The 26,259-nt window shown below is 50.0% G+C and overlaps 1 protein-coding gene across 2 annotated transcripts; it reads left to right on the top strand.

Annotated features, from left to right (window-relative positions):
- Positions 1 to 14,959: 14,959 nt before the first annotated feature.
- Positions 14,960 to 23,069, top strand: LOC126530119 (protein FAM234B). Of its 2 annotated transcripts, none has more exons than XM_055070108.2 (6): positions 14,960 to 15,565; positions 20,568 to 20,756; positions 20,812 to 21,026; positions 21,083 to 22,085; positions 22,141 to 22,287; positions 22,343 to 23,069. In XM_055070108.2, the coding sequence occupies exons 1-6, from the start codon at positions 15,352 to 15,354 to the stop codon at positions 22,735 to 22,737; spliced, it is 2,163 nt and encodes a 720-aa protein (XP_054926083.1). In that variant the 5' UTR covers positions 14,960 to 15,351; the 3' UTR covers positions 22,738 to 23,069. The 2 variants fall into 2 exon arrangements, with proteins under 2 accessions (XP_054926083.1, XP_050033514.1); XM_050177557.3 differs by having other exon boundaries at positions 14,961 to 15,481.
- Positions 23,070 to 26,259: the final 3,190 nt, after the last annotated feature.

Below are 26,259 nucleotides of genomic sequence, written 5' to 3'. Positions count from 1 at the left end.
CTCGAGGTACGCTGAGAAGCTCACTTAAGTCGTCGCACATGTCGGTCTGGTAACGAGCGACAATCAGCAGCGCAAGCAAATTGGACAGTGCCCCACTTGCTTGCATCGACAGTCGCTGTAACTTGCATTGGGAAGCAATCAAGTGACGCAGGAATCTGCTGTGGCAGCCAACAGAGCGACATGGACTACCCGGAATTTTAGCGTTACCTGCTTTCCGACCTGCACATTTCTTTTTGTTCTTTCGCGTGCCGCTAATGTGTAACTCGCTTTTGGTGCCTCACATTCTCAATATGGGAATGGTCGGTTTTGTGGGCATCACTATTTGCCGCCACTTTTGCAGAGGTTTTCCACCCATGCGGCTATCAACTTCATACACTTCGGATCATGTAATCACATATGCTGGTTTCCGTTCACGCCAAATCACGTCTTATGAAGGCCCACAAGCATAATTTGCCCACTGCTGCAGCAAGAAAGCTCGAACAGGGAGCACCAATTAAGGTGCGTGTAAATTGGGAGTCATTGTCGCTGTGTGGACTGCAGGCGCAGATGGTTACCTTGTGAAACTGTTGCCCAATGCAGCTGACCAGGTCACCACATCCAAGAAACACAACATGGCAACCATGATCAAATGAGAATCGGCATTCAATCACCGCATAAGGTTCAGACAATACACTGTACATTGGCTAAGATCCACATGACAACAGTGAGCATTCACGCACTATAGGTAGATTACAGAACATTCACCTATCTGACTTCAGGCACAGTGCTTGCTTTCGTCATACATGGTAGTCTAGTAACAAGTGACAACCAGCGGCGCAAGCAGATTGCACAGTGTCCCACCTGTTTGCATCAACCGTCGCTGTAAGTTGCTTTGCAAATCAATTGGGCGATGCGCGCATCTGCTGCCATAGTCAACACAGCGACATGAGCTACACAGCATTTTAGCGTCACCTTCTTTCCAACCTGCACGTTTCTTTTTGTTATTTCGGGGGCCTTCAATGTGTTGCTCACACTTGGTGCACCACCTGCTCTCAATATGGACATAGTCTGTTTTGTGGGAATTGCCATTTTGCAGGCCTTTCCACCCATGTGGATATCAACCTCATACACTTCGGACCATGTAATCACGTATGATAGCCCCCGTTGACGCCAAATCATAGCCGAGGAAGGCCACAAACAAAATTTGCACACGGCTGCAGAAGGAAAGGACGAAACGGGGAGCATCAATCACGGTGCGTGTAAACAGGGAGTCTATGTCGCTGTACGGAGTGCAGGAGCAGATGCTTACCCTCAGAGGGTGTTGCCCAATGCAACTGACCAGGCCGCCACATCCGAGAAATGTAACATGGCAACCATGACCAAGTGGTACAGTATTGAAATAAGGCTATGCAATCAAATCACGTCAGCATACCTCTAACAACAAACTGGCACTATACACTATATATTGGCTATTATCAACCTGACAACAGTGAGCATACCCGCACACAGGTCGCTTACGGCACATTCAACCATCCGACTGCAGGCATAGTGCTTGCCTTCGTAGCACATGGTGGTCTGGTAACAAGCAACAACCAACAGCGCAAGCACATTGAAGAGTGTGTCCTACCTGTTTGCACTGACAGTCGCCACTGAAGATGAGCAACTTGCATTGAAAAGCAATCGGGTGACGCAAACATTGGCGCCGCAGCCAGCATAGCGACAAGTACCCGGAATTTCAGCGTTACCTCGTTTCTAACCTGCACATCTCTTTTTGTTTTTTCGCGTGCCGTTAATGAGTAACTCACACTTGGTGCCCCACATTCTCCTAATATAGGCATGGTCGGTTTTGTGGGCATTCCCATTTTGCAGCCACTTTGGCAGGCCTTTCCACCCATGTGGATATCAACTTCATACACTTCGGACCATGTAATCACGTATGATAGTCTCCGTTTGACGTAGTAGTTCTGCGCAAGCTCGCAAGGTGGAGAGAAGTAATTAATAAAGGGAAAATCGGACATCTACCCGTTTGTAGCAACTGCTACAAAGGAAACCCTTACCGGTTCCTCGAAAGAAAAGCCTCAGACTTGAAGAAAAATTTGTCCTGGTCCGTTTTTTTTTCCTTTATTGTTAGTCTCCGTTGACTCCAAATCATGACCGAGGAAGGCCACAAGCAAAATTTGCACATGGCAGCAGCAGGAAAGGACGGAATGGGGAGCACCAATCACGGTGTGTGTAAATTCGGAGTCTATGTCGCTGTGCGGACTGGCAGGAGCAGGTGCTTGCCTCGAGAGACTGTTTCCCAATGCAACTGACCAGGCTCCTACATACGAGAAACGTAGCATGGTGACGAGTACCAAGTTGGACAGCAGCGAAACAAGATTCCGCAATAGATCACTTCAATGTAGCTTGCGCAAAATCACAGGCTGTTGAGCAAGAATAGCGATTCTGAACAAAACTAGGAATTAAATATGGGAATGAGAAAGCTTGCATTCACGAAAGAAGCCACTCTACCTCGCAAGCACTGAAAGCCAAAAGCATTAAGAAAAGTTTAATGCTACATACCACACAGTGCAAATTTTAATGCAAGACACATGCCAATGCCGCATCAGCTATTTCAGGAGAAGAATTGCACATGGCAACGTGCACTAGAAAATACTGCTACACATATGTTATGCTACTAGACAGTGACTGGCATTAAATATGAGCAAAGAATTGGTTGACCTTTAATGTTTGGATGAGGAAGAGGAATGATCTTTAACAAGAGTGTGGAATGAAAAAGCTTGCATTCATTAAAAAATTATACTTGGCACAAATGGTATTTCACAAGGCCAGGAAGCTCATCAAGGAAGGGCAAGCTGACGGAACTCTTTTGGCCAGCGTCTGTGCTTGTTCAGAGGTTGAAGGTACACCTGAAGACACAGAATTTTTGTTGTTGAGGTACCTGGAGGACTCCGCCAATATCCGTGCTGGTGGAAGGATGGCAGAGGCTCTTTTCACTCGTGCCACAGTCGTCTGTAGACTTGATATCTCATCCAAATACTTCTAGAACGACTTCTTTGTTTGCGGTGTAAAGCCTTGTGAATTCGGCTTCAGCCCCTCCCTGTTGGTGTAGATGGGGGCTCCCGCGATGACCAAGATGTGCTTGGGACAGACTCTCTTGGGGCAGAACAGTGACACATGAGATACAGCAGAGATTATCCAAAGTCATGTAGCATTTTCTCTTATGTTCGAACCAATTATGCTGAACTGTAAATACGAACAAACGTTCATATCATCTGCTACAAACAAATTACATGTATCTCAAGACTAGCAAGCCAATACAGCATATATCAAGCATATTTATTTCTGAACCAGGTGTTGTTTACCTTGTAGTAGCAGCCAAAGTCCAAACAATGGCCTTGTTGTAGCAGGCAGTAGCTTCTCTTCAGTGCGTGAAGATTGTTGCTTTATATTTGTGCCGTCCTCATTACTGCATGTCTGGAACAGAAATTTTGGCGGCATCAGAAATTGAATAAGCACAATTTTGCAATATGAAATGCTAAAAGGTGTGACATATATATTGTAATGGTTTCTGACTACAGAACACATGCAAATGTACACTGTTTGTTCTAGGGTGCTTAGCAGCTAGGTTAATAAATATTGCTACTCTTCATAAAATTGATGTCTGCCTAACTACAATGCATGTCAATAGCTTAAGTATTACTAAGATCACAAATGAGAACACTTGTGCTCTCATTTATGCCCTAGAAGAGATCTCACTGCTAGTTTCACAATCAAATGCATCAAAGACATGAAGCTATTAGAAATGATGCATTCTTTTTCTGCATCAACGCGATGGACCGCTTTACTAATACAAAAATAAATGTCCTGAGGTAAACCAAACTGCACAGCAAGGACATTTGGAACCAACAGGTACGAAATATGGGTGAATTATCATGCGTGAAACTGTTTGATACATTAAATTCAAACCAAACTGCACAGCAATAACATTATGAACCAACGGGTACGAAATATGGGTGAATTAGTATGCGTGAAACTGTTTGATACATTAAATTCAGTACTTTAGCTTCAGTTTATCAAAGGGTTATTCGGCTCTGTGGACCAAAGAACTTGCAGAGGGACTTGAAAAAAAAAAAAGTCACCCATGGCTACGGCTACAACGAGATAACAAATGTGACGCGCGTTCCGATATCGCTTTCCCTTTTGTGAATTCGCAACTAAAAGTTTATTTCGGAAACAGCAACGTTGGGTCCTGACTGCCCATATGTAATGCAGCATCTATTTTGTTAACTTGTCTCCGCCTATTAGTTAACGAGATCAATATTACATATGGATTCAGGCAGCGATATTGACACGTGTACTTCTTTAACTTTATGGGGCGGCCACTTCTCACCACCTAACAAATGTTATCGCACAACGCAGGACGCACCTGCATGTAAAAGAAGTTTCTGGAATGTTATCGATGGTTCCATCCGCTGTCTGTGACCGAACCTTGTATAATCTGATCGCATGTGTTCGCGACGCGAATAATGTAGAACTTTGTGGAAGGCACGCGGGTCCCAGCGATTACTCTGGAACATTCGACGACGGATGTATAAAAGCCGACGCGCTTGACCCGCAGATTTTCGACGATCGCCGGCTGTGTTCGCCGCTATCGTTGTGCTTTAAGTGTAGCCTGTCTTTGTGGGCTCAGGTTCGCCCAATAAAAGCTAGTTTTGTCTTTCACTGTATTGCTACTGTGTTCTTTAACGTCACTACCACGTGACATCTGGTGGAAGTGCTTTTCGTCCATGTACCGGACGCCCCCGACAAGCCGTGATCCAAGACTGGACCGCAAAGACAGCACCAACGTAGTACCGGACCATCGAGCAAGCCGTCGTCAGCAACAGCTGCCCCCGGAGCACGGACTTTTACCTGAGGAGACCAAAAAGATTGTGGCCAAGACAACCACAATGGCAGCCCCAGTGTCACCCGTCGTACTTCAACAACACAGAGAGCCCCCTACCTTCCGTGGAGCTACGTCAGAGGATCCGGAAACCTGGCTCGAAGCCTTCGAAAGGATCTCGACCTTTAACAACTGGACATCTGAGGATAAGCTACCACATGTGTACTTCCCCTTAGAAGTTGCCGGGAGGACTTGGCTCGAGAACCGGGAGGCCACCCTTACAAAATGGGACCTGTTCCGCAGTAACTATATGAGGACGTGCACGAGTGTTGTCCGAAAAGAAAGGGCCGAAGTTCTGCTGGAAACCCGAGGCCAACTACCCAATGAGACCATCGCCATCTTCACAGAAGAGATGACCCGTCTTTTCCGGCACGCCGACCCGGAAATGTCCGAAGAGAAAAAAAGTACGTTTCTTGATGCGAGGCGTAAAGCAAGAACTTTTCGCCGGACTAATCCGAAACCCACTGAAGACCGTAGCAGAGTTCCTGACAGAGGCTACGACGATTGAGAAAACTTTAGAAAAGCGCACTAGGCAATATAACCACCAAGTGCTCACGCCTCAGTTCGCCATCCAAGCGCTGGGCTCCGTTGATCTCCAAGAGACCATCAGGGCCATTGTGCGCGAAGAACTTCTCAAGGTCTTGCCTTCATCGCAGCCTCAAGTAGCTTCGATCGCTGACATCGTAACATATGAGGTTCAGCGATCGCTGGGAGTTCCTGAGGTGCAGCCTCAATTACCGCATCCCCAGCCAGAAGCGATGACCTACGCCGCCGTCGCACGACGTCAAGGCCCCCTCCGCGACCACGTCAGGGCCCTGTAACGCCGCTATTCCGTCGTCCGCCGCCGCCGCCGCCGCCAGCACGGCCACCCGTCGCCCAGCTCACCCACGCGAGGAAGACGGACATTTGGCGCGCCCCCGACCACCGCCCGCTCTGCTACCACGGCGGCGAAGCCGGCCGTGTGTACCGCCGATGCCCATACCGCGACCTGGGATTGCGAGGGTTCGCCGTCAACGCACCGCGCCCTCGGGTAGCTGAACGCCCTCGTGACATCGCCGACTACTTCGCCGCTACTCAGTGGAGCCCTCGACGACCGCCCCGTTCGCCGTCACCAGGCCGCGCCCTGTCGCTGCAGCGCCGTCCATACACTGGCCCAGCACGGGGCCAGTGAGCGAGCCCATATCCGGAAAACTAAAAGCAGCAACCGATGGATGCGCGGTTGCTGTTCGTGGAACTCACGAAGATCCTCCGCCGCCGACGAAGAGGCAGAAGAAACTACCTCGACGACATAACAACACGCCGCCGTCCCGACCAAGTGTGGAAGCAAACAATACGACGACGAAAGACGACCTGACGACGCCACATACGAGCCATAGGTCAACGCGACGCAGCCGTGATCCGACGCCAAGACCTAACTTTACCGCAAGACAAAGAACCACCGACCTCGACGTGCTTCCCGATGGCCACGCAGTTACCGCCTTAGTGGACACAGGGGCCGATTACTCCGTAATGAGTGGACCCATCGCCGCCCAGTTGAAGAAAGTTAAAACTGCATCGGAAGGCCCTCAAATTCGGACCGCTGGAGGACACCTCATTACGCCGACTGGAATCTGCACGGCAACAATTACCGTTCATGACAGGACGTACCCTGCCACCTTCGTTATCCTCCAACAGTGTTCACGAGACGTCTTTCTCGGCATGGACTTACTGAACCAACACGGCGCAATCATCGACCTGAAGTCGAAGTCGATAACGCGGTCGGAAGATCGAGCGATACCGCCGGAGAGCTCTCGTAGTCACCATACCTTAGGCGTGCTCGAAAGTCAAGGCAGCATCCCGCCTTTCTCCCAGCATTGTCATTTCCGTCGGGACCAAAACACCTGCCGACGTAGAAGGCGTCATCGAGGGTGACCAACGTCTACTGCTAGACCATGAAATTCGCGTTGCAAGAGGGATCGCCGCTCCACTGCACGAAGGAAAAACTAAAGTGTTGCTGACACATTTTAGCCAGGAGTTTAAACACATCAACAAGGGCACTACGATTGCGTACATCGAGGAAATTCTGGAAGCCAGTAATGCGTTTGTTCTGTCCGGTTCTGCCGCATCTACCCCGACGACCATAGTTCCCGAACCAGACTTCGACGTGAATCCAAGTCTCCCCATGAGCAAGCAGCAACAGCTCAGAAGTCTTCTTCGACGATACAAGGACTGCTTTTCGATGTCATCGAGGATTCGACAAACATCAGTTGCAAAGTATCGCATAATAACCGAAGAGTGCGCTCAACCACTCCGCCAGAGCCCTTACCGAGTTTCGACGCGAGAACGTGAAACTATTAGGCAACAAGTCGACGAAATGCTTTGCGACGACATCATTCAGCCGTCGAAAAGCCCGTGGGCATCTCCTGTTGTCCTGGTGAATAAGAAGGACGGAACCCTACGTTTCTGCGTCGATTGTCGTCGACTTAACAAGATCACGAAGAAAGACGTATATCCCCTTCCATGGATAGACTACGCATTGGATTGGCTCTGCAACGCTAAATACTTCTCGTCGATGGACCTCAAGTCTGGCTACTGGCAAATAGAAGTCGACGAGGGAGATCGCGAAAAGACTGCCTTCATGACGCCAGACGGCCTCTACGAGTTCAAGGTCATGCCATTCGGACTGTTCTCGGCACCTGCAACGTTCCAGCGCGTCATGGACACGGTATTAGCAGGATTGAAGTGGCAGTCCTGTCTTGTTTACTTGGATGACTACGTCGTCTTCGCCGGAAATTTCGACGATCACCTTAGGCGGCTTGCGACAGTACTGGAGGCCATCAAATCATCAGGGCTCACTCTGAAGTCAGAAAAGTGCCGCTTTGCTTACGATGAGCTTCTGTTCCTAGGCCACGTCATCAGCAAATCCGGAGTACGCCCCGACCCGCAGAAAACAGCTGCCAACACAACACAACAGCTGTTGCTTAGAACATGGCGGTGCAAGAAAAAACACAGATTACGCCGTTTAAGCTGGTTTACGGCCGGAACCCGATGACGACGCTTGACGCCATGCTGCCACACGCGGCACGTCACCGACGAAGAGAATATTGAGGTCGCGACCTATCTCCAGCGCACCGAAGAAGCCCGACAGCTCGCCCGCCTGCGAATCAAGATCCAGCAGAGCACCGACAGCCGACACTACAACCTCCGACGACGCTTCGTCGAGTACCAGCCCAGTGACCGTGTTTGGGTTTTGACCCCTATACGTCGACGAGGACTGATCGAGAAGCTTTTGCGTCGCTATTTCGGACAGTACAAGATCATCCGACGTAATGGCGCACTGGACTATGAGGTCGTGCCAGACTGTATTTCGCTATCACAGCGGCGCCGCTCCCGACCTGAAATAGTCCACGTTGTGCGACTCAAGCCGTACTACCAGCGCTAATGAACTTTGGTGCTTCGCGTAAATGACATTTGAACTTTGCTTCTTTTCGTTGTTTTGTCACTTTTGTTTAATAAGTGTCCTTTTGTGTTTCGCTCTCTTATATTTGTAGCATCGGGACGATGGTTTTGAGGGGGGTAATGACACGTGTACTTCTTCATCTTTATCGGGCGACCACTTCTCACCAGCTAACAAATGTTATCGTACAGCGCAGGACACGCCTGCATGTAAAATAAGTTTCTTGAATGTAGACGCGAATAATGTAGAACTTTGTGGAAGGCACGCGGGTCCCAGCGATTACTCTGGAACATTCGACGACGGATGTATAAAAGCCGAAGCGCTTGACCCGCTGATCAGATTTTCGACGATCGCCGACTGTGTTCGCCGCTATCGTTGTGCTTTAAGTGTAGCCTGTCTTTGTGGGCTCAGGTTACCCCAATAAAACCTAGTTTTGTCTTTTACTGTATTGCTACTGTGTTCTTTAACGTCACTACCACGTGACGATATTAAACGACTCACCGGTACTGCTGTCCTCAGTCGCAGAATAGGGTTCCCGTTTCGATGCAGATGCATGCCTCACGACGGAAACGTAGCTTTCGGGCTTACATGTCCGCTTGCAAATACGTCACTTCACCACAAGGTAAATAACTAGAGACATCGAAGCGCAATAAACTAGTTCTAGCAACAAAGGAGCAACCAGTCTACGTCTACGAACGAATAAATCCGTGCCGCCATGCACTCGAAAATACCGGTAAAAATTTTATATACTGGCCAGAGGTCACGTGGAAGATCGATGATGCTGAAGGCTATTTGCGTTTATAATGACGAAAAACAGAAAACTTACTAATCAAAAGTACTGTATCTAATTTGCAATGATAATTCTATGGACTATATTATGTAATAAACATGCTTCTGTAGTTGTAGGAGAAAGTTTGTAAAAAAAAATTTGCTCTTATTACGGCGCCCATCGCGGGAGATATTAAAACTAACTCGGGAATCCCTTGAGTGCTTCTACTATGCTTGTTTCATTAGCAGCGGCGCGCGGTCGATTTTTTCACCATCTTTGGCCATTTCTTGAACTTTAGTGTGTGCGGGGCCAGTGGCCTCCGTTGCTGCTCGCTGGACGGATCACCTTTCTCCGGTGTTCTGCTGTGCCGCGTTGTTGACCGCGCGCGCGGTGGAGCAACTCCGAGTGAAAACGTAAAACACTCGCTCCGCGTTCCTTTGGACTGTGGCTACCTGTTCTCTTAGAAGCAGAACGGTGTGCTCTTTGCTCAGCGTGCGTGACTGATACATTGCCATGTACGGGGCCAGCTTCCTACAGTTGAAGCTGAATACTACGCTACGTTTTGTTCTTTATTGCCGCAAGAGTAGAACGGGCATTCTACTCTCTCTTAGACGTGCAGAATGAAAGGCACATTTCACTCTCTACTTGGTCACGGAGTGAGCAATGCATTTCACTCCACTCGACATTTTGCGAGAGTAAAACAACGCTTTGAAGAATAAATCGGCCGCTTCACTCCTGCGATACCCTCCGTAGTTTTTAGAGTGTAGAGTGCCACCAATTTTCACTAAATTTGGCCCTTGGCGTCTTAACAGTTCTGCCACACTCTAAGCAACGTTACACCATTTTGTCACACAACGATAATCGTCATCTGTCTTGTCCGCATTTCCTTTCTTTAACGCGGTGAACCCGGTACTTTGCAGTAACGAACGGCATGCGCGTTATCAGCATGACATAGCATTCGCGACAGGAAAGTAGCGAGCGCGGCGTTTTCAAGCAAGGAAACGCAAGCAAGGCAGGTGACGATTATTGTTGTGTGGCAGAGATACACCCCGAAGGATGTAACTTTGCCTACGAGTGCAGGTCAGTCGATTAAGTTCTTACCCGCTCGGCAACCCTTCTTCTGAGGATTGCTAGGCATAATAAGGAAATCGAAGATTATACTTTTACATTATGCGAACAAAATTGGGCCAACAAGTGTGACGAAATGGAGGGGAGCATGAACCTCTCCAAGACGTGGAACATCCTCCGGCACTTGTTGGACCTCGCAAGCTCGAAAACTCAATCCGGTATAAGATTGGCAAAAGCTAGGCATGCGTTTGTAGGGAACGATGATTATTTCATGAAGAAATTAATTGAGACGTTCGTGGGGGAAACATCGCGAACTCCACTTCCCGACTATGGTGGAGCGCCTAACGAGGCGTTGGACGCCCCCATCACAGAAGCGGAAGTGAGGGCAGAGATTGTAAGACTCAGAACGAAGTCGGCTCCGGACCCTGACGGGGTAACGAACAAAATGCTCAGGAACTTAGACGATGATTCCATTAGTTATCTAACGAAGTACATGCAGGAATGTTGGGATAAAGGCAAGCTCCCACAACAGTGGAAGACGGCAAGCATTATTTTAATACCGAAACTCGGGAAGCCTCCGCAATTGGAAAACTTACGGCCAATTTTCTTAACTTCATGCGTGGGGAAATTGATGGAGCGCGTCGTCCAGACCAGACTGATGGGCTTCATGGAGCAGGGCGATCTGTGGCCACATGAGATGGTCGGGTTCCGACCTCACTTGTGTACGCAGGACGTCATGCTCCAAATCAAACATGATATAATAGACTCAAGGTCTAAAGATGCAAAATCAATTCTGGGAATGGACCTCACGAAGGCTTTTGACAACGTAAAGCATGAGGCGGTCCTGGAAGGGCTGAACAAGATTAATGTAGGTGCCAGGACATATCAATACATCAGGGACTTCCTGACGGGAAGAACTGCCTGCATGAGGTTCCAAACGCTGGAATCCCCCATAATTGAGCTAGGGAGTAGAGGTACGCCCCAGGAATCAGTGCTGTCCCCCCTACTCTTCAACGTGGCTATGAGAGAACTCCCCGAGCAATTGGCAAAGCTCGAGGGATTCAAATTTAGTATATATACGGATGATATCACCCTCTGGGTCAACCGGGGAAGTGATTCAGCCGTCGAAAGCCTGCTCCAGGCCGCCACCGACATCATAGTCGATTACGCGGCCGAGAGGGGCGTAGCATGCTGGCCGCAGAAATCAGAATTGTTTATATACAATCCGAAACACTTAAGGTGCAAGGCACCGTCGGAGATCAAAATTAAAGTGGCCGGTAAGGAGGTACCAATAGTCGAGCAAATTAGAATCTGGGGCCTGATTCTCCAGTCACACGGCCACAATGGCGAGACCGTCAAGAGGCTGCAGAATCAGGCAATACCTACCCTGAGCCTAATTAGGCGTGTGGCCAGCAAAGGCCGATGGCTAAAGGAGAAAAAATTAAACTAATACAGGCATACATATTCAGCCAGGTGCAACGCCATATCTCGATTTGAAAGTGGTGGAAAGAAAAAAGATTGATTCTCTAATCAGGAAATGCGTAAAAGGGGCGCTTGGACTGCCCATGTGCGCATCAACAGAGAGAATGATGGCTCTAGGAGTGCACAACACATGGGCAGAACTGGCGGAAGCGATGCGAACCTCTCAAATTGAGAGACTTAGCACCACGAGGAGAGGAAGAGCCATATTAGCCAAAGTTGGAATAAATACGGACAGAGCCCCTACCCAAAAGGTGGAAGTAGATAGGGAAGTGAGAAAAAATCTGGTTATCACCCCCCCCCCCCCCCGCCAAGAAACCTGCACCCGGAACATAGCAAAGACAGAAGGCATAAACGAGCCGAAACATTAAAGATTAAACTTTGTAAAATTTCGGAACGTGAGGTGGCCTATGTAGACGCGGCGGGAGGTAGCGGCAGTTTTACGGTGGCAACGGCCGTCAGCGGCCGGGGTACTCCCGTGACCGCTGTCACTCTGCGCGGGCGCAACATAGAAGTTGCCGAGGAAATTACGATCGTATTAGCTTGTGCTTGAACGGGCGCGAAATTTGTGTAAGTGACCGCAAAACTGCCATACAAAATTTTAGCAAGGGAAGGATCTCGCCCTTAGCGGCCAGAATCCTCGGCCAGAGAAAGTTAGATAGAAAAATTCAAATAATTTGGACTCCGGCGCACGATGCCGTCCCCGCTAACGAGGCGGCCCACGAGCTGGCTCGAGATCGCTACCGCCGAGCCGCTACGGGGTCCCTCGATGACCGAGGGAACGGAGAGCGCATGCTAAAAAAATATGTGGAGATCACGCAGCATTATAGATTGGCTCGTAGACTGGTATCCCCGCCAGACCCAAAATTAAACAACAGACAAGCAGTCGCGTGGAGACGACTACAAACTTATACGTATCCGCACCCGGTTATGGCGAACCACATTTTCCCCGAGGCCAGGAGCGATAGATGTAATCTTTGTGGGGCGAGAGGGACCCTCGACTACATAATATGGGACTGTCCGTAATCTCCCGGGGGAACGCATAAAATACGAGTAGGTAGTAGAGAAACCTGGGAGACCCTGCTGCGCAGCTCGGACTCTGAGCTCCAGCTCCGGCTCGTCCAACTGGCTGAAGAGGCTGCTGGGACCCAAGACCTCCCAGCTTGCATCTGAGGCGGCGGCACTCGCCCCCTGACCTGCGTGTTGGGGCCCGCTCGGCAAGCACGCTCCAACACTCTGGAGTGCTTGCATGCGTAATTATTTGGCAAAACCCCAATTCCTCATCTATTTTGAACTTGACCTCCACATCACCATTTACTTTATTCTTACAGTCAGCAAACATAACGAAGTTGCCTTTTATAGTTCAGTCAGGACACCAGGCAAAACTAATATATAATGCATGAAAAAGTAAAAAAAAAAGAAGCTGGAAGTTCAATAATTATTCGTAGTGCTTCTAAATCAGTCAGAAATGTTAAAACTATGCGAGACATTCCACTTAAAATGCTGCCTATTCCTTAATGTGCAATATATCTGAAACGCAGAGTTGAGTTCTCTTGGGACATTAGGAAGCCTAGCTGTTAGCAGCAGCCTCATACTTTCGAACACCTGCTTACACTTTTCTAACTCTGTATTTTATCAACACGCATTTACCATCGCACATAGACTTGGCGTATTGTTCCCCTTATGTTCGCAAAAGTTGACCTCTATTGTAGTCGTAATTATGCCAGCGCAGCCGTCAAAGTGTTACACCCCTCCTAAAACAGACTAAAAACACTATGGACCTCTTGCATGCGTACTGTACTGGAAAATGCGCATTTAACCCACCCGTTTAGAACATTGCCTACACATTGGCCATACCATACCCCTAATTTTCCCCAGATATGAACAAGATGTCTTGTTTAGCTCGCCGAGGACACCAGAGAAACAAACTATGAATCTCGTAACATGCACGAAAACACATGGCAAAACGGTGGTTTAGTAATTATCCGCAGCATGACACTCTTATTACAGAGTACTGCTTGTCCCCCGTTACTAGTTCTGTCGGCCGATAACGAAAAATACCTAGGAGTAGTTGTTTTTCTTCGGGCTTATTACAGAACAAATATATTGAATATATCCCGATGAATGACGGCCGAGCACTTCACGAAAAAAAAAAAAAAAAAACGTGCGAAAAGTCCCGCGATCTGAGGGAAACTTTATACGTCTTGAGAATTCGCCCTATCTACGACTATACTTGTGGGGTCTGAGACCGACTGGTATCCCCGCCAGACCCAAAATTAAACGACAGACAAGCAGTCGCGTGGAGACGACAACAAACTTATACGTATCCGCACCCGGTTATGGCGACCCACATGTTCCCCGAGGTCAGGAGCGATAGATGTAATCTTTGTGGGGGCGAGAGGGACCCTCGACCACATAATATGGGAATGTCCGTACTCTCCCGGGGGAACGCACAAAATACGAGTAGGTAGTAGAGAAACGTGGGAGACCTTGCTGCGCAGCTCGGACTCTGAGCTCCAGCTCCGGCTCGTCCACTTCAAGATAAATCTGTCCCTTTTGCCACGACCGCTTACCACGCCGATGCCAGTGTCACAGCTATATAAAAAAGCACTTAAACGGGACTCGCTTTAACTTCACCTTAAATAATTTTACTGGCATAGCTCGGTAATTATACATCAAGCCACCGTCATACATGTATAGGAGGAGGGATAACAAACAGAAAAGACGAACGCTCCTACCGCACAGAAACACTTTCCATTCTTCGTTCTTCCCTGCCACTATTGAAGCAGAGAACTGTTTACTCAACGTGATTGTTACTGTTGGTGCCCATTCGTTCCCCCCATTCTTGTTGCGACATTTGCGCCTGTGAATGTTCTAAAGCTCGCGCTTCATTTTTTGTCGCAGCGCTTGTATTGCTACTTTCGTTGCCTGAGGACATTTAGAATATTTTATTTGTGTGCGATGTGTAACTTTCGTGTCTAGTGCATTCAGAGCCCTTAATATTTTCTGTTGTACAATATTTAGCCTGAGTGTTGCTTTTTTGTGGATGTGTGTTTGCGCACACCTTGTATCTGCTTTTTTTTATATTTTGTACGCCGCTCCTCTAACTAATCTCCTCCGGGCGATGAAATGATGGGAACACATAAATGAATAACGAAAAAAAAAAGAAGTATGGATCACCCATGAGCAAGCTTACTCGGTGCCACCTTGCGCAGGTCACGTGACAGATTCAGGCGGCGCCCACTGTATCGACCGCGACTAAACGCCACCTGGCGGAGAGCGCCGTTTGGAGAGAGACGCCGGCCGACAGCGCAGCGCAGGACCAGAACGCGAATGTCGCCACACGACGCGGCTGGAGTCATAGGGAAAGGCGCGGCAAGGCCGCGGTGGCCGAGCCTCGCTTTCGCGCTGCTGGCGCGGCGTAGCTGTTGGCCGCGCGGTTCCAGCCAGCTTTGCGGGTGCCTTCCTTCCGATGTCCGCCGCTCATATTGGAGCACGTCTGTGAAACCCGGAGACCATTGACTGAGACCGTTCTGTGTGTTCTCGTCGCGATCGACTTGACTGTCTGGAAGTGTAGGTGCGGTTCGCGCGCTAGCGGGATTTGCCATCCGTGAGACATGACATCGTTCGACGCATGACTCCGTGAACGCCAGCCGGTCTGCGCGCCGACCGGCCATGTCGGACGAAGAACCGAGCCGTCCGCTGATGGCTCCACGCAAGGTGTGCGTGCGGGGACCGACTGCCGGCGTGCGGCGACGGCGCTGTGGTGCCGCCCTGTGGCTCCTGCTGGCCTGCGCCGCGCTCGGTAAAGCGGTTGTGCCGAATGTGGCTTCTCGAGACGTCCTGCACTGTGTCGACGGCCGGTTGCCATTAGGAAGCGTCCCATTTGGTTAGAAAGGATCAACGCTTGTAGGCTAGAGTGCACATAAAGTGCCTTTTGTAAACGCCAGTCTTGAAATGCGGTTTTCTGTCAATGAGTCGTTGTCGCAACCGAAGCTCAAGCTTGACAAAAATGAGTTGCTAGGCTGGTTGGTTCATTATTTATTGCAATTAAGGGAAGCGCAACCTTCGAACGAGACGGAAATAAATTCAGACGCAGGACCCGCTTGGCTTACTTTAGAGGAAGCGTTCACGTGCGGTAAGGCCACACACCCACCCTAAAGTAGGAGGCCTACGCATATGCGTTTTGAAGCGTAACATCATGCTGAAAGTCTCAGTGCCGATTCGAAAAAAAGCTTACCGCGCTAACCGTCGCTAGAGTGCCACATTGAAGTGGGTAGTCTTCTAGACATCGCTCGTGACTAACGCGGTGATGTTCAAAGTCATCATCATCATCAGCCTGGTTACGCCCACTGCAGGGCAAAGGCCTCTCCCATACTTCTCCAAAAACCCCGGTCAAGTACTAATTGTGGCCATGTCGTCCCTGCAAACTTCTTAATCTCATCCGCCCACCTAACTCTGCCGTCCCCTGCTGCGCTTCCCTTCCCTTGGAATCCACTCCGTAACCCTTAATGACCATCGGTTATCTTCCCTCCTCATTACATGTCCTGCCCATGCCCCCATTTCTTTTTCTTAATTTCAACGAAGATGTCATTAACTCGCGTTTGTTCCCTCACCAAATCAGCTCTTGTCCCTTGACGTTACACCCATAATTCTTCTTTCCATAGCTCGTTGCGTCGTCCTCAGTTTGAGTAGAACCCTTTTCGTAAGCCTCCAGGTTTCTGCCCCGTGTGTGAGTACTGGTAAGACACAGCTATTATACACTTTTCTCTTGAGGGATAATGGCAACCTGCTGTTCATGATCTGAGAATGCCTGCCAAACGCACCCCAGCCCATTCTTATTTTGATTATTTCCGTCTCATAATCCGGATCTGCCGTCACTACCTGCCCTAAGTAGATGTATTCCCTTACCACTTCCAGTGCCTCGCTACCTATTGTAAATTGCTTTTCGCTTCCGAGACTGCGAAACATTACTTTAGTTTTCTGCAGATTAATTTTTAGACCCACTCTTTTGCTTTGCCTCTCCAGGTCAGTGAGCATGCATTGCAATTGGTACCCTGAGTTACTAAGCAAGGCAATATCACCAGCGAATCGCAAGTTACTAAGGTATTCTCCATTAACTTTTATCCCCAATTCTTCCCAATCCAGGTCTCTGAATACCTCCTGTAAACACGCTGTGAATAGCATTGGAGAGATCGTATCTCCCTGCCTGGCGCCTTTCTTTATTGGGATTTTGTTCCTTTCTTTATGGAGGACTACGGTGGCTGTGGAGCCGCTATAGATATCGTTCAGTATTTTTACATACGGCTCGTCAACACCCTGATTACGCAATGCCTCCATGACTGCTGAGGTTTCGACAGAATCAAACGCTTTCTCGTAATCAATGAAAGCTATATATAAGGGTTGGTTATATTCCGCTCATTTCTCTATCACCTGATTGATAGTGCGAAAATGGTCTATTGTTGAGTACCCTTTACGGAATCCTGCCTGGTCCTTTGTTTGACAGAAGTCTAAGGTGTTCCTGATTCTATTTGCGATTACCTTAGCAAATAGTTTGTAGGCAACTGACAGTAAGCTGATCGGTCTATAATTTTTCAAGTCTTTGGCGTCCCCTTTCTTATCGATTAGGATTATGTTAGCGTTCTTCCAAGATTCTGGTACGCTCGAGGTCATGAGGCATTGCGTATACAGGGTGGCCAGTTTCTCTAGAACAATCTGCCCACCATCCTTCAACAAATCTGCTGTTACCTGATCTTCCCCAGCTGCCTTCCCCCTTTGCATATCTCCTAAGGCTTTCTTTACTTCTTCCGGCGTTACCTGTGGGATTTGGAATTCCTCTAGACTATGTTCTCTTCCATTATCGTCGTGGGTGCCACTGGTACTGTATAAATCTCTATAGAACTCCTCAGCCACTTGAACTATCTCATCCATATTAGTAATGATATTGCCGGCTTTGTCTCTTGACGCATGCATCTGATTCTTGCCGATTCCTAGTTTCTTCACTGCTTTTAGGCTTCCTCCGTTCCTGAGAGCATGTTCAATTCTATCCATATTATACTTCCTTATGTCAGCTGTCTTACGCTTGTTGATTAACTTCGAAGGTTCTGCCAGCTCTATTCTAGCTGTAGGGTTAGAGGCTTTCATACATTGGCGTTTCTTGATCAGGTCTTTCGTTTCCTTCGATAATTTACTGGTATCCGACCTAACGGAGTTACCACCGACTTCTGTTGCAGACTCCTTAATGATGCCCACAAGATTGTCGTTCATTGCTTCAACACTAAGGTCCTCTTCCTGAATTAAAGCCGAATACCTGTTCTGTAGCTTGATCTGGAATTCCTCTATTTTCCCTCTTACCGCTGACTCATTGATCGGCTTCTTATGTACCAGTTTCTTCCGTTCTCTCCTTAGGTCTAGGCTAATTCGAGTTGTTGCCATCCTGTGGTCTCTGCAACGCACCGTGCTGAGCACGTCCACATCTTGTATGGTGCCAGGGTTAGCGCAGAGTATGAAGTCTATTTCATTTCTAGTCACGCCATTCGGGCTCCTCCACGTCCACTTTCAGCCAACCCGCTTGCGGAAGAAGGTATTCATTATCCGCATATTATTCTATTCCCCAAACTCTACTAATCACTCTCCCCTGCTATTCCTAGTGCCCATGCCATATTCACCCACTGCCTTGTCTCCAGCCTGCTTCTTGCCTACCTTGGCATTAAAGTCGCCCATTAGTATAGTGTATTTTGTTTTCACTCTACCCATCGCCGATTCCACGCCTTCATAGAAGCTTTCGACTTCCTGGTCATCATGACTGGATGTAGGGGCGTAGACCTGTACAACCTTCATTTTGCACCTCTTATTAAGTTTCACAACACGACCTGCCATCCTCTCGTTAATGCTATAGAATTCCTGTATGTTACCAGCTATATTCTTAATAATCAGGAATCCGACTCCTAGTTCTCGTCTCTCCGCTAAGCCCCGGTAACACAGGACGTGCCCACTTTTTAGCACTGTATATGCTTCTTTTGACCTGCTAACTTCACTGAGCCCTATTATATCCCATTTACTGCCCTCTAATTCCTGCAATGGCACTGCTAGACTTGCCTCACTAGATAACGTTCGAGCGCTAAACGTTGCCAGGTTCATATTCTAATGGCGGCCTGTCCGGAGCCAGGGATTCTTAGCACCCTCTGCTGCGTCGCAGGTCTGAGCGCCGCCGTGGTCAGTGGCTTCGCCGCTGCCGGGGACTGATTGTTGTGTTCATATAGGAGATTGGGGCCAAGTACTGCACTAGGGTGGCCAATCCTGCTCTAGTGAGGGACTGCGTTACCGGTTCTGGTCACCGGGATCAGGCCTGTTTATGCAATTTTATCAACACGCGGATTTTTTTTTATTCCGGTGGAAAATTGCCGGCACCGGGATTCGAGCCACGGACCTCTTGCACGCGAGGCGGGTGTTCTACCTCTATGCCACCGCTGCCCCTTGCAATTTAGCTAGGAAATATTACGCTGTGTGATGCAAAGTCATAACACAGCGTAATATTTCCTAGCTAAATTTTTCTCCATCTTTCCACCCATTCTTTTAATTTTTTGTTGAGACTGTTTCGTCGAACTCAGCTGCCCGGCACTCTGCTTACATTTATTGAATGGGCAAATTTGTTAGTTAACTGCACTTCACACACTCTTGTGGGCAATAAAAGTATCATGACTATATTACCCCCTTCTTTGAAAGGACGCCGAAGTCAAACTATCTCACACCCCTGTGGCGTGGAAAACCCATGTCTAGCAGAAAAGCGATGATTCAACGCGAAGACGTAAAGCCGAACTATTTTTTTCTTGAGCACGTCCTTCTTAACGGAGACATCACGTCCGGTTATACACATTTGATTAGCAGGAGGAAACAACTAGTCTAGACTCGTACGTACGCAGTAAACTGTGCATGCAGTCATGATGATATACCGACAACGTCTCTCGCGCAAACATAATTTCCTATGTTGTGGCAAGAACGGGACTTGAAAATGTATTTCACTGCAAGTTTTGTTTCGAGCTCGTAAAGCAACGAAATATCCATAATCGATCGCAATTTCATAAAGCGCAAAACAACAAGTCCCTTTGGACGCAAAATGATAATTACTTGTATTTTTTAGCTTAATGGTTAAATCGGTGACCGATAAGCTAACGTAACAATAGCGTAGGTAAGTTAGCAGTGCATAGCTGGGGCTCTTATCACTGCTTGTGAATCTCGAGGGACTGTCAGTCATGTTCAGAACCATTCGTTCCGAGAGGCACTGATAACTGCAAGGATACATATCGAATGACATTGAAAACAATGTTATCGACATATTTCTCGCACATGACTACTGTCACAGTGGATTACCCAGTATGGAGGTGTTAAGAGCTATCTGTTTTTACGAGAGAAGCAAAATAATTACGTGCAATCGAGTGTCTCTTCATCGGAGGACGCACACGCACCGACTTGGCGTATTCGCTTCAAGGTATTCAGGTATTCGCTTCAGGATCGTCAGGATAAAATAAGGCCAAGTTTATCGAACGACTAGCACTAACATTTCGCTTGCGCTTTTGGTTGAAAGCGTTGCATTACTTGCGGATAATAATTCATCTAGAAAGCAAAAACAGTTTATTTCGCGTTTGCTCAGCATGCATGTGGTTCACGATCTGGACGGCAAAAGCATAAGGTGCTCAATAGCCGTACGGCCACCGGCTCAAAGATGTCAGAGTCCATGAGGCAGCGCTGGAAATGGTCCGTACGTTTTCATATTTTGTGACGTCATAGCTGGCTCTATCCGTGAGTGGACAGTGTCGAGCAAGGAGGTTTTGCTGTCGACACTTGTTTTCACTGACACTCCGCCTTCCCATAACGAAAGCTGGCACTCGCAGGCGCCGCGGCGCTGGTGCTGCGCCACCACCGGCAACGCCGGCGGGCAGCGCGCTCCGACGGTTGCCGGCAGCTGCGCGTGCACGACGTGTGGCACAACACGATGCCAATGCTGACCACGGAGTCGGCCTTCCGCCATTTGGACGTCAACGGGGACGGCACGCTCGACGTGGTCTTCGGCTTCGGAACCGGTCAGTGCGCGGAGCTCGCCACGCGCCCGCGGTGACCGACAGCGCGCGCGCGCAGGCCTGGATGCGTACCGGTACCCGCGGGTGGCGTGCGACGTCTACCTGCCGGCGGCCGGCGGCCGGGGCTGCGGCGGAGGCCTGGCGGCGCTCGACGGCCGCTCGGGCCACGAGCTGTGGCGCCTCTACGTGGCCCACGAGTTGTTCGCGCTCAGTTGCCGGCTGGACCTGGACGCGGACGGCGTGTCGGACTGCGTCGCCGGAGGTCGCATGGCGGTACGGCGCGCGGCCCGGCCTCGAAGCGCGTTGGCGGCAGCGCTGTACCTGCGCAGGGGCTGTACGCGGTAAGCGGACGAACGGGCGGCGTGCTCTGGGAGCTATCGGGAGCGGACGAGGCCGTGGTCGAGCGTTCCAACATGTACACGGCGCAGCACATGCGCGACGTAGACGCTGACGGCACGCCCGACCTGTTGGTCGCCCACGGAGGAGACCCGCTGCGCGAGCCGGGCGCGCCTTCGGACCGGCTGGCGGGCCGCCTGCTCGTCGTCAGCGGGCGCTCGGGCAGGCTGCTCAGCTGGGCAATGGTGCCAGATGGCCGGGAGACGTACTACTCGCCGCAGCTGATGCTCTACCCGGACGGCACCGAGCTGGTGCTGTTCGGCACAGGCGGCGAGACGCACGGGGGCTCGCTGTGGAGCCTGCCGTTGCGCGAGCTGCTCGCCGGCCGCGCCCACGCGGCACGTGCAATCTACACGGACCCTAGCAAGGGTATCATGACCCCGCCGGCGCTGGTCGACATAAACGGCGACGGCGTGGCGGACCTCGTCATGGCCGCCTTCAACTCGACCGCGTTCGCGCTGGACGGCCTGAGCTTTACGCGGCTCTGGTCACGCCGCTTTGCCCAGTCCGAGTCGTACAGCACTCCGGCCGTGGGTTTCTTTGACGGCGACGGGACGCCCGACGTGATGGTCAGCTACCAGACGGGGCCGGGTTTCCCGCTGTACGTGGCCAGCCAGACGACCGTGCTGGACGGCCGCACGGGTCTACCCCTGCTTCCGCGGCCCGTGCGCTCGGCGCTTGGAGCACAGGCGTCGCCGCTGGCCGTCAGCATGCCCGGCACGGGCCGCGACCTGTTCCTCTATTGGCTCTCGGACTGCCACCGCGGCCCGGCCGCCGACCACGATGACCGAGAGTTCGCGCTGGCCGCTGGCACCAGCGTGTACCTGCGGAGTCGCGCCGACTTCTGCCGGCTACGCTTCGGATCGCGCCTCTACACACGGCTGTATGCCCTGTGGTCCGACGCCGGCCCCCCTGGTGCGCTCGTCTACGACTCCGGTGAGCACGACCGTGCAGCCAGTCAGGCAGCTCCGCTTACCGAGCACCCTCGCAGACGGCAAGCGGCCCCTCGAGTACGGCGGCCTGCCAAACTTCACGGCCATCGGGGCCCGCTTCCTGGAGCAGCACTCGGAATACCGGCGCATCCGTCGCCACGTGGGGCCGCACGACGCGGGCGGGGTGCAGCGCACCATCTCGACCGGTACGGCGCCGATCTCTCTCGATGCAGCGCAAGTGTTGAGCGTTCCACTGCGCAGGAACCCTGCTGCCGGGCTCTGGGCCGCGCAGCGTCGACCTGGTGTTCGCCACCTTCTGGTTCTGGCCGACGCGCGTGCGCGCCATGTCGGCGGAGGAGCGGCGCTGCCTGGAGCGGATGCGGGCGCACGAGGCGGCCCGCTTTCAAGCGAACAGCCCGCTGTACGGGCTCGACCACGACGCCTTCGAGCAGCTGGCCGTGGCCGAGTGTGGCCAGGGCGACGAGGACAACCAGCTGGCCTACGACCCGTTCGACCGGCGCATGGGCCAGATGACCGTGTACCGCGTGCGCCTGCAGTGCATCTGTGACCGATGCGCCGGCCCGCTGCCTTTCCGGCAGCAGAGGTGGCCTGCGTACATGGGAGCAGGCGCTGACTGCTATGCCAGGACGCCCTGAGACGCGCTCGTCCGGAACAAAGAGCCTTAGGTTACCGTGATACTCGAAGGGTTGAATGCCCTCAATTGACAAAGGACAACCTTGACACAAGTGTAAGCGTAATTAGTATGCGCTATCTTGTGAGTAGGCGCGTGCTACACGACATTCTGCAGAGCGCAAAAGTACACGTACCATAAAGACAGAAGTTTAAGCCATATGCTTGAACCTCTCTAAAAAAAAAAAAACGAGTGAGAGAGAGAGAGAGAGAAAGACCAAGTACAGAACCAACATGTCGACAGAATTAGTTTGACTTGTCGAGGCAGGGCTCATAAATATATTTTTGAAATTTGTCATTTCGTATGGTCACGTCTTCAGCACTTAGCGCACTGGGCCCACGCTCGCTGATGCAAATCTGCTTGTGCTTATGCGCTATTGAACGCTACCAAGCTTCTCGCTGACACCCGCTCAAATTATTCCACGTGTGCGGGCTCGGATGGGCAAGTGTTCCCCTCACTCGGCATCAGGGGGTTCCAGTAGTGAAGCAAGTGGGGTGGCATAATTTGTGTATTGCTCACAAAGGACGTGACAGGATGGACAAACGCGCCACCAGGTCGCCAGATTGAGCAGGTGGCCCGTGGTTACCATTTGGTCACCCACAGCTAGAGTGGTGGGGTTAATGGGGGCTCGCTAAGGCTAGCCTATAGTAAACGGGACGACTTGTCCAGAAAGAGCCCACTGCAAGCAAGCGCTAGGTTCCGTCCACGAATGGCTAGCTCGTTTGAGTTGAATGTATATTTTGCATACGATATTTCTGTACAGATTCAGGGAGGCGGCTAAGTTATCTAAGACATAAGGCAATCAATGCCTTCGCTGACTGCAAGATTATCGTGGACGAATAAGAAACGACGACAATATTTCAATTCCTTGTTTCGTGCAACAATTACGCATCTAAATAATGTGTGTATTACTGATAATCTCACCTAACATATGATAATCTCTAAACAATGTGCCAGGATGGGCCATTTGTAAACTAGACTACTGGTCGTGATAATTCAGTGCTTGCATCAGAGAATTATAAATTCCAGCAAGCCACAAACACTGCCACCAAAAGCGTGCTTCGGGAGTGCGCTTCCACATGCTCGTGCTGGTAAAGAGACGGCCACATGCAGACCTCACAAGAGTGATCATTACTTTTGCTGGTGCTTCTTGTACGTCTGACAAACTTTTGAATAAGACAGAACAGGAAAGACGATTAGTATTTTTTTCGTCTGAAATGTTGCGGCCGAAACGCTGGAAAGGTCTCGTACATGATATTTCGAAGTCTCAATAGCCCGGGGGTGTGTTCGTAGTACTTAACTACTGTGGTAGTAAAAGGTGGTTCCTTTTATGTGAAGAAAGCAAGAGTCAGCCTAGTCGACTGTCCAATTCGGTCACCCTGATTCGCTGGAGCTGTACGACCGAAGAGGATATGCGTGCCCCCAGCTTCCGGTTCCTCTCTGCAATGCCAGGTTGACGTAAAAAGTGTTTTGTTGCTCCTCACGTTTTATATGAAATAGGCTTGCGACTATAAGCAAGTGGACTGTTACGGAATGGCCACGGGCTTTCTGTCATTGGGTTCCTAATGGGCCTGCTTTGCTTGTTAGTCTGTACATTCTTAGAGAATGGCTAACAATGTACATTTAATTCCTAAGGCAATGCCACGTTTTGCTCGCTACCGTAAAGAAGTTAAATTACTCCGCTGTAATTGGTATGGTAGGTATTGAACACGGAAATGCTAGCTGAAATGTCGCACTGCGACGAAAACTAAGAAGGCCAAAAACCATTTATGTTATTATAAGGCACCGAAAGCATGTCTCGACATATTCACCTATAACAGTTGGTTGTTATTTATTGTGCACATTCGAACGCTGACTTACGCATGTGCTGCTGAAATTTCTCATCATACCGCCCGATCTCCTACGTACGTGTATAATCTTTGCACGAAGTGTTTGTGCCGCACGTGCGGAGCATCGCGCTAAAATTTGTTTGCCGTTTCACGTTATTTTACCGCATTAATTTTTCGCTTTATAGATCTCACGTACTTCATCTTTATCCAATCGTCGCCCATGTCGCTGCATCGTCAGCGGCAGCCATCGCTAATGGACATTTTTCTCCCCTCTCGTTACCGGCTACTCTGAGCTGATACTGTCACTATAGTTGACTGCCCATGCAGTACAGAAGCCTTCTTAAGGTTACTTTATCGATGCGTTCTTTTCAGACCATCTCAATCATCCGAATAAGTAGTTAACCGCGCGTGTAATCGAACCGACCTCTACGGCTTCAATCCACCACGTCACTCTCTGATGCAGTGAAACGTCTGTTCGCTCTTTGGGTGGACGATCTTTAATTAATATATTCCGCCCTCAAACAAGCCTATGCAGCGGCCTTCGCGCCAGTGGTAACCACAAATACTTGCGGTATGTAAAGCAGCGGCAGATGTGACTGAAGCCGGCGGATGAATCTGGCGTGCCATATAGCTGTGCGATAAATTATTGTCACAGCGACGCTTTGCCCTACTCCCTTCTAGCCAAGGGACGCGCCGTGAATGAGAGGTAAAACCTGCATCGGGGGCTGCTGCACCGAACAGGGTGGACGGGGGCAAGTGTCCAATTTGGCCTCCTCTTTTCTTCTTCTTTTTGATGAAGAAAATGAGCAACTCAAGGATGATGGTACCTGCGTTTATTGTCAATCTTATTTTTTTCGCCCTTATTTCACAGGAAACAAAGCCGCATCGTCCTCCTTTTTCGCCACGCTGGAAAAATTAACTTCCTTCATTGCCCCCCGCGTGCCACAAGAACGCAGCGGCGCTCGGTAGCGCGGGGAGGGGTGCCTTCTGGTGCACCTTTGCTAGTGCCTGTCCGCACCGGCGGTGTGACTTCACCGATTTGCAGCCGGCGGTTGGAAATGCTTAGTTCTAGCCAAAAACTAGCAAGGAAATGCTCGTTCGTTGTTGTCCTTTCGCCAGTGCTGGGGCCAGTAAAACCAAGGCAGCGGAATATTCACGCGTTTCTCTCAACGACAGCCATGAAGAATTACGAAGATGCCGCAAGTTAAGGCTAACTGGTCACCGTACACTCCCCAGCCGTCGACTACATTGCCAGATCAGCCTGGAGAGATGACAACTCATTTTTTTAAACGGGTAAGTACGCTTCTCTTGTAAGGGTTGCAGGGTACGTCTCGGTCTGCGGCAAGCGCATGTCCAGCTTTTCTGGACACGTACCAACTAGCACCCCAAGCGGCAGCGGTGCTAAGCTAGCGCGTTTTCTATACAACAAGTGGGTTTTTCGCGAATAATTAAGAGTACAGGTTGATTATTGCAAAACGCAGGTGACAGACAGGCTTTAGAAGACTAGCCACACGAGACAAATGTGAATATTTTGTTGAAAGCAAGAATTTCGTTCCCGGAGTAGTTAAAGATTCAGCAATGGAAGCATATGGAAACGATGAAAATTTCTGCCTAACTTTAGAAACAACACGGTTGCTCTGATAAAACTACGGCTACTA

This window comes from Dermacentor andersoni, chromosome 5 (genome assembly GCF_023375885.2).
Source record: "Dermacentor andersoni chromosome 5, qqDerAnde1_hic_scaffold, whole genome shotgun sequence".
Classification (NCBI taxonomy): domain Eukaryota; kingdom Metazoa; phylum Arthropoda; class Arachnida; order Ixodida; family Ixodidae; genus Dermacentor; species Dermacentor andersoni.
Note: the sequence above shows the minus strand (reverse complement) of the source record. Positions and strands in the feature narration are given on the sequence as shown.

What these genes read in the sequence shown, in the direction of transcription:
- LOC126530119 (XM_055070108.2), top strand. Translation starts at nt 15,352, where the DNA reads ATGTCGGACGAAGAACCGAGCCGTCCGCTGATGGCTCCACGCAAGGTG. An exon ending in ATTAGGAAGCGTCCCATTTG is followed by an intron (nt 15,566 to 20,567) that starts GTTAGAAAGGAT and finishes TGGCACTCGCAG; the next exon opens with GCGCCGCGGCGCTGGTGCTG. An exon ending in TCGCCGGAGGTCGCATGGCG is followed by an intron (nt 21,027 to 21,082) that starts GTACGGCGCGCG and finishes GTACCTGCGCAG; the next exon opens with GGGCTGTACGCGGTAAGCGG.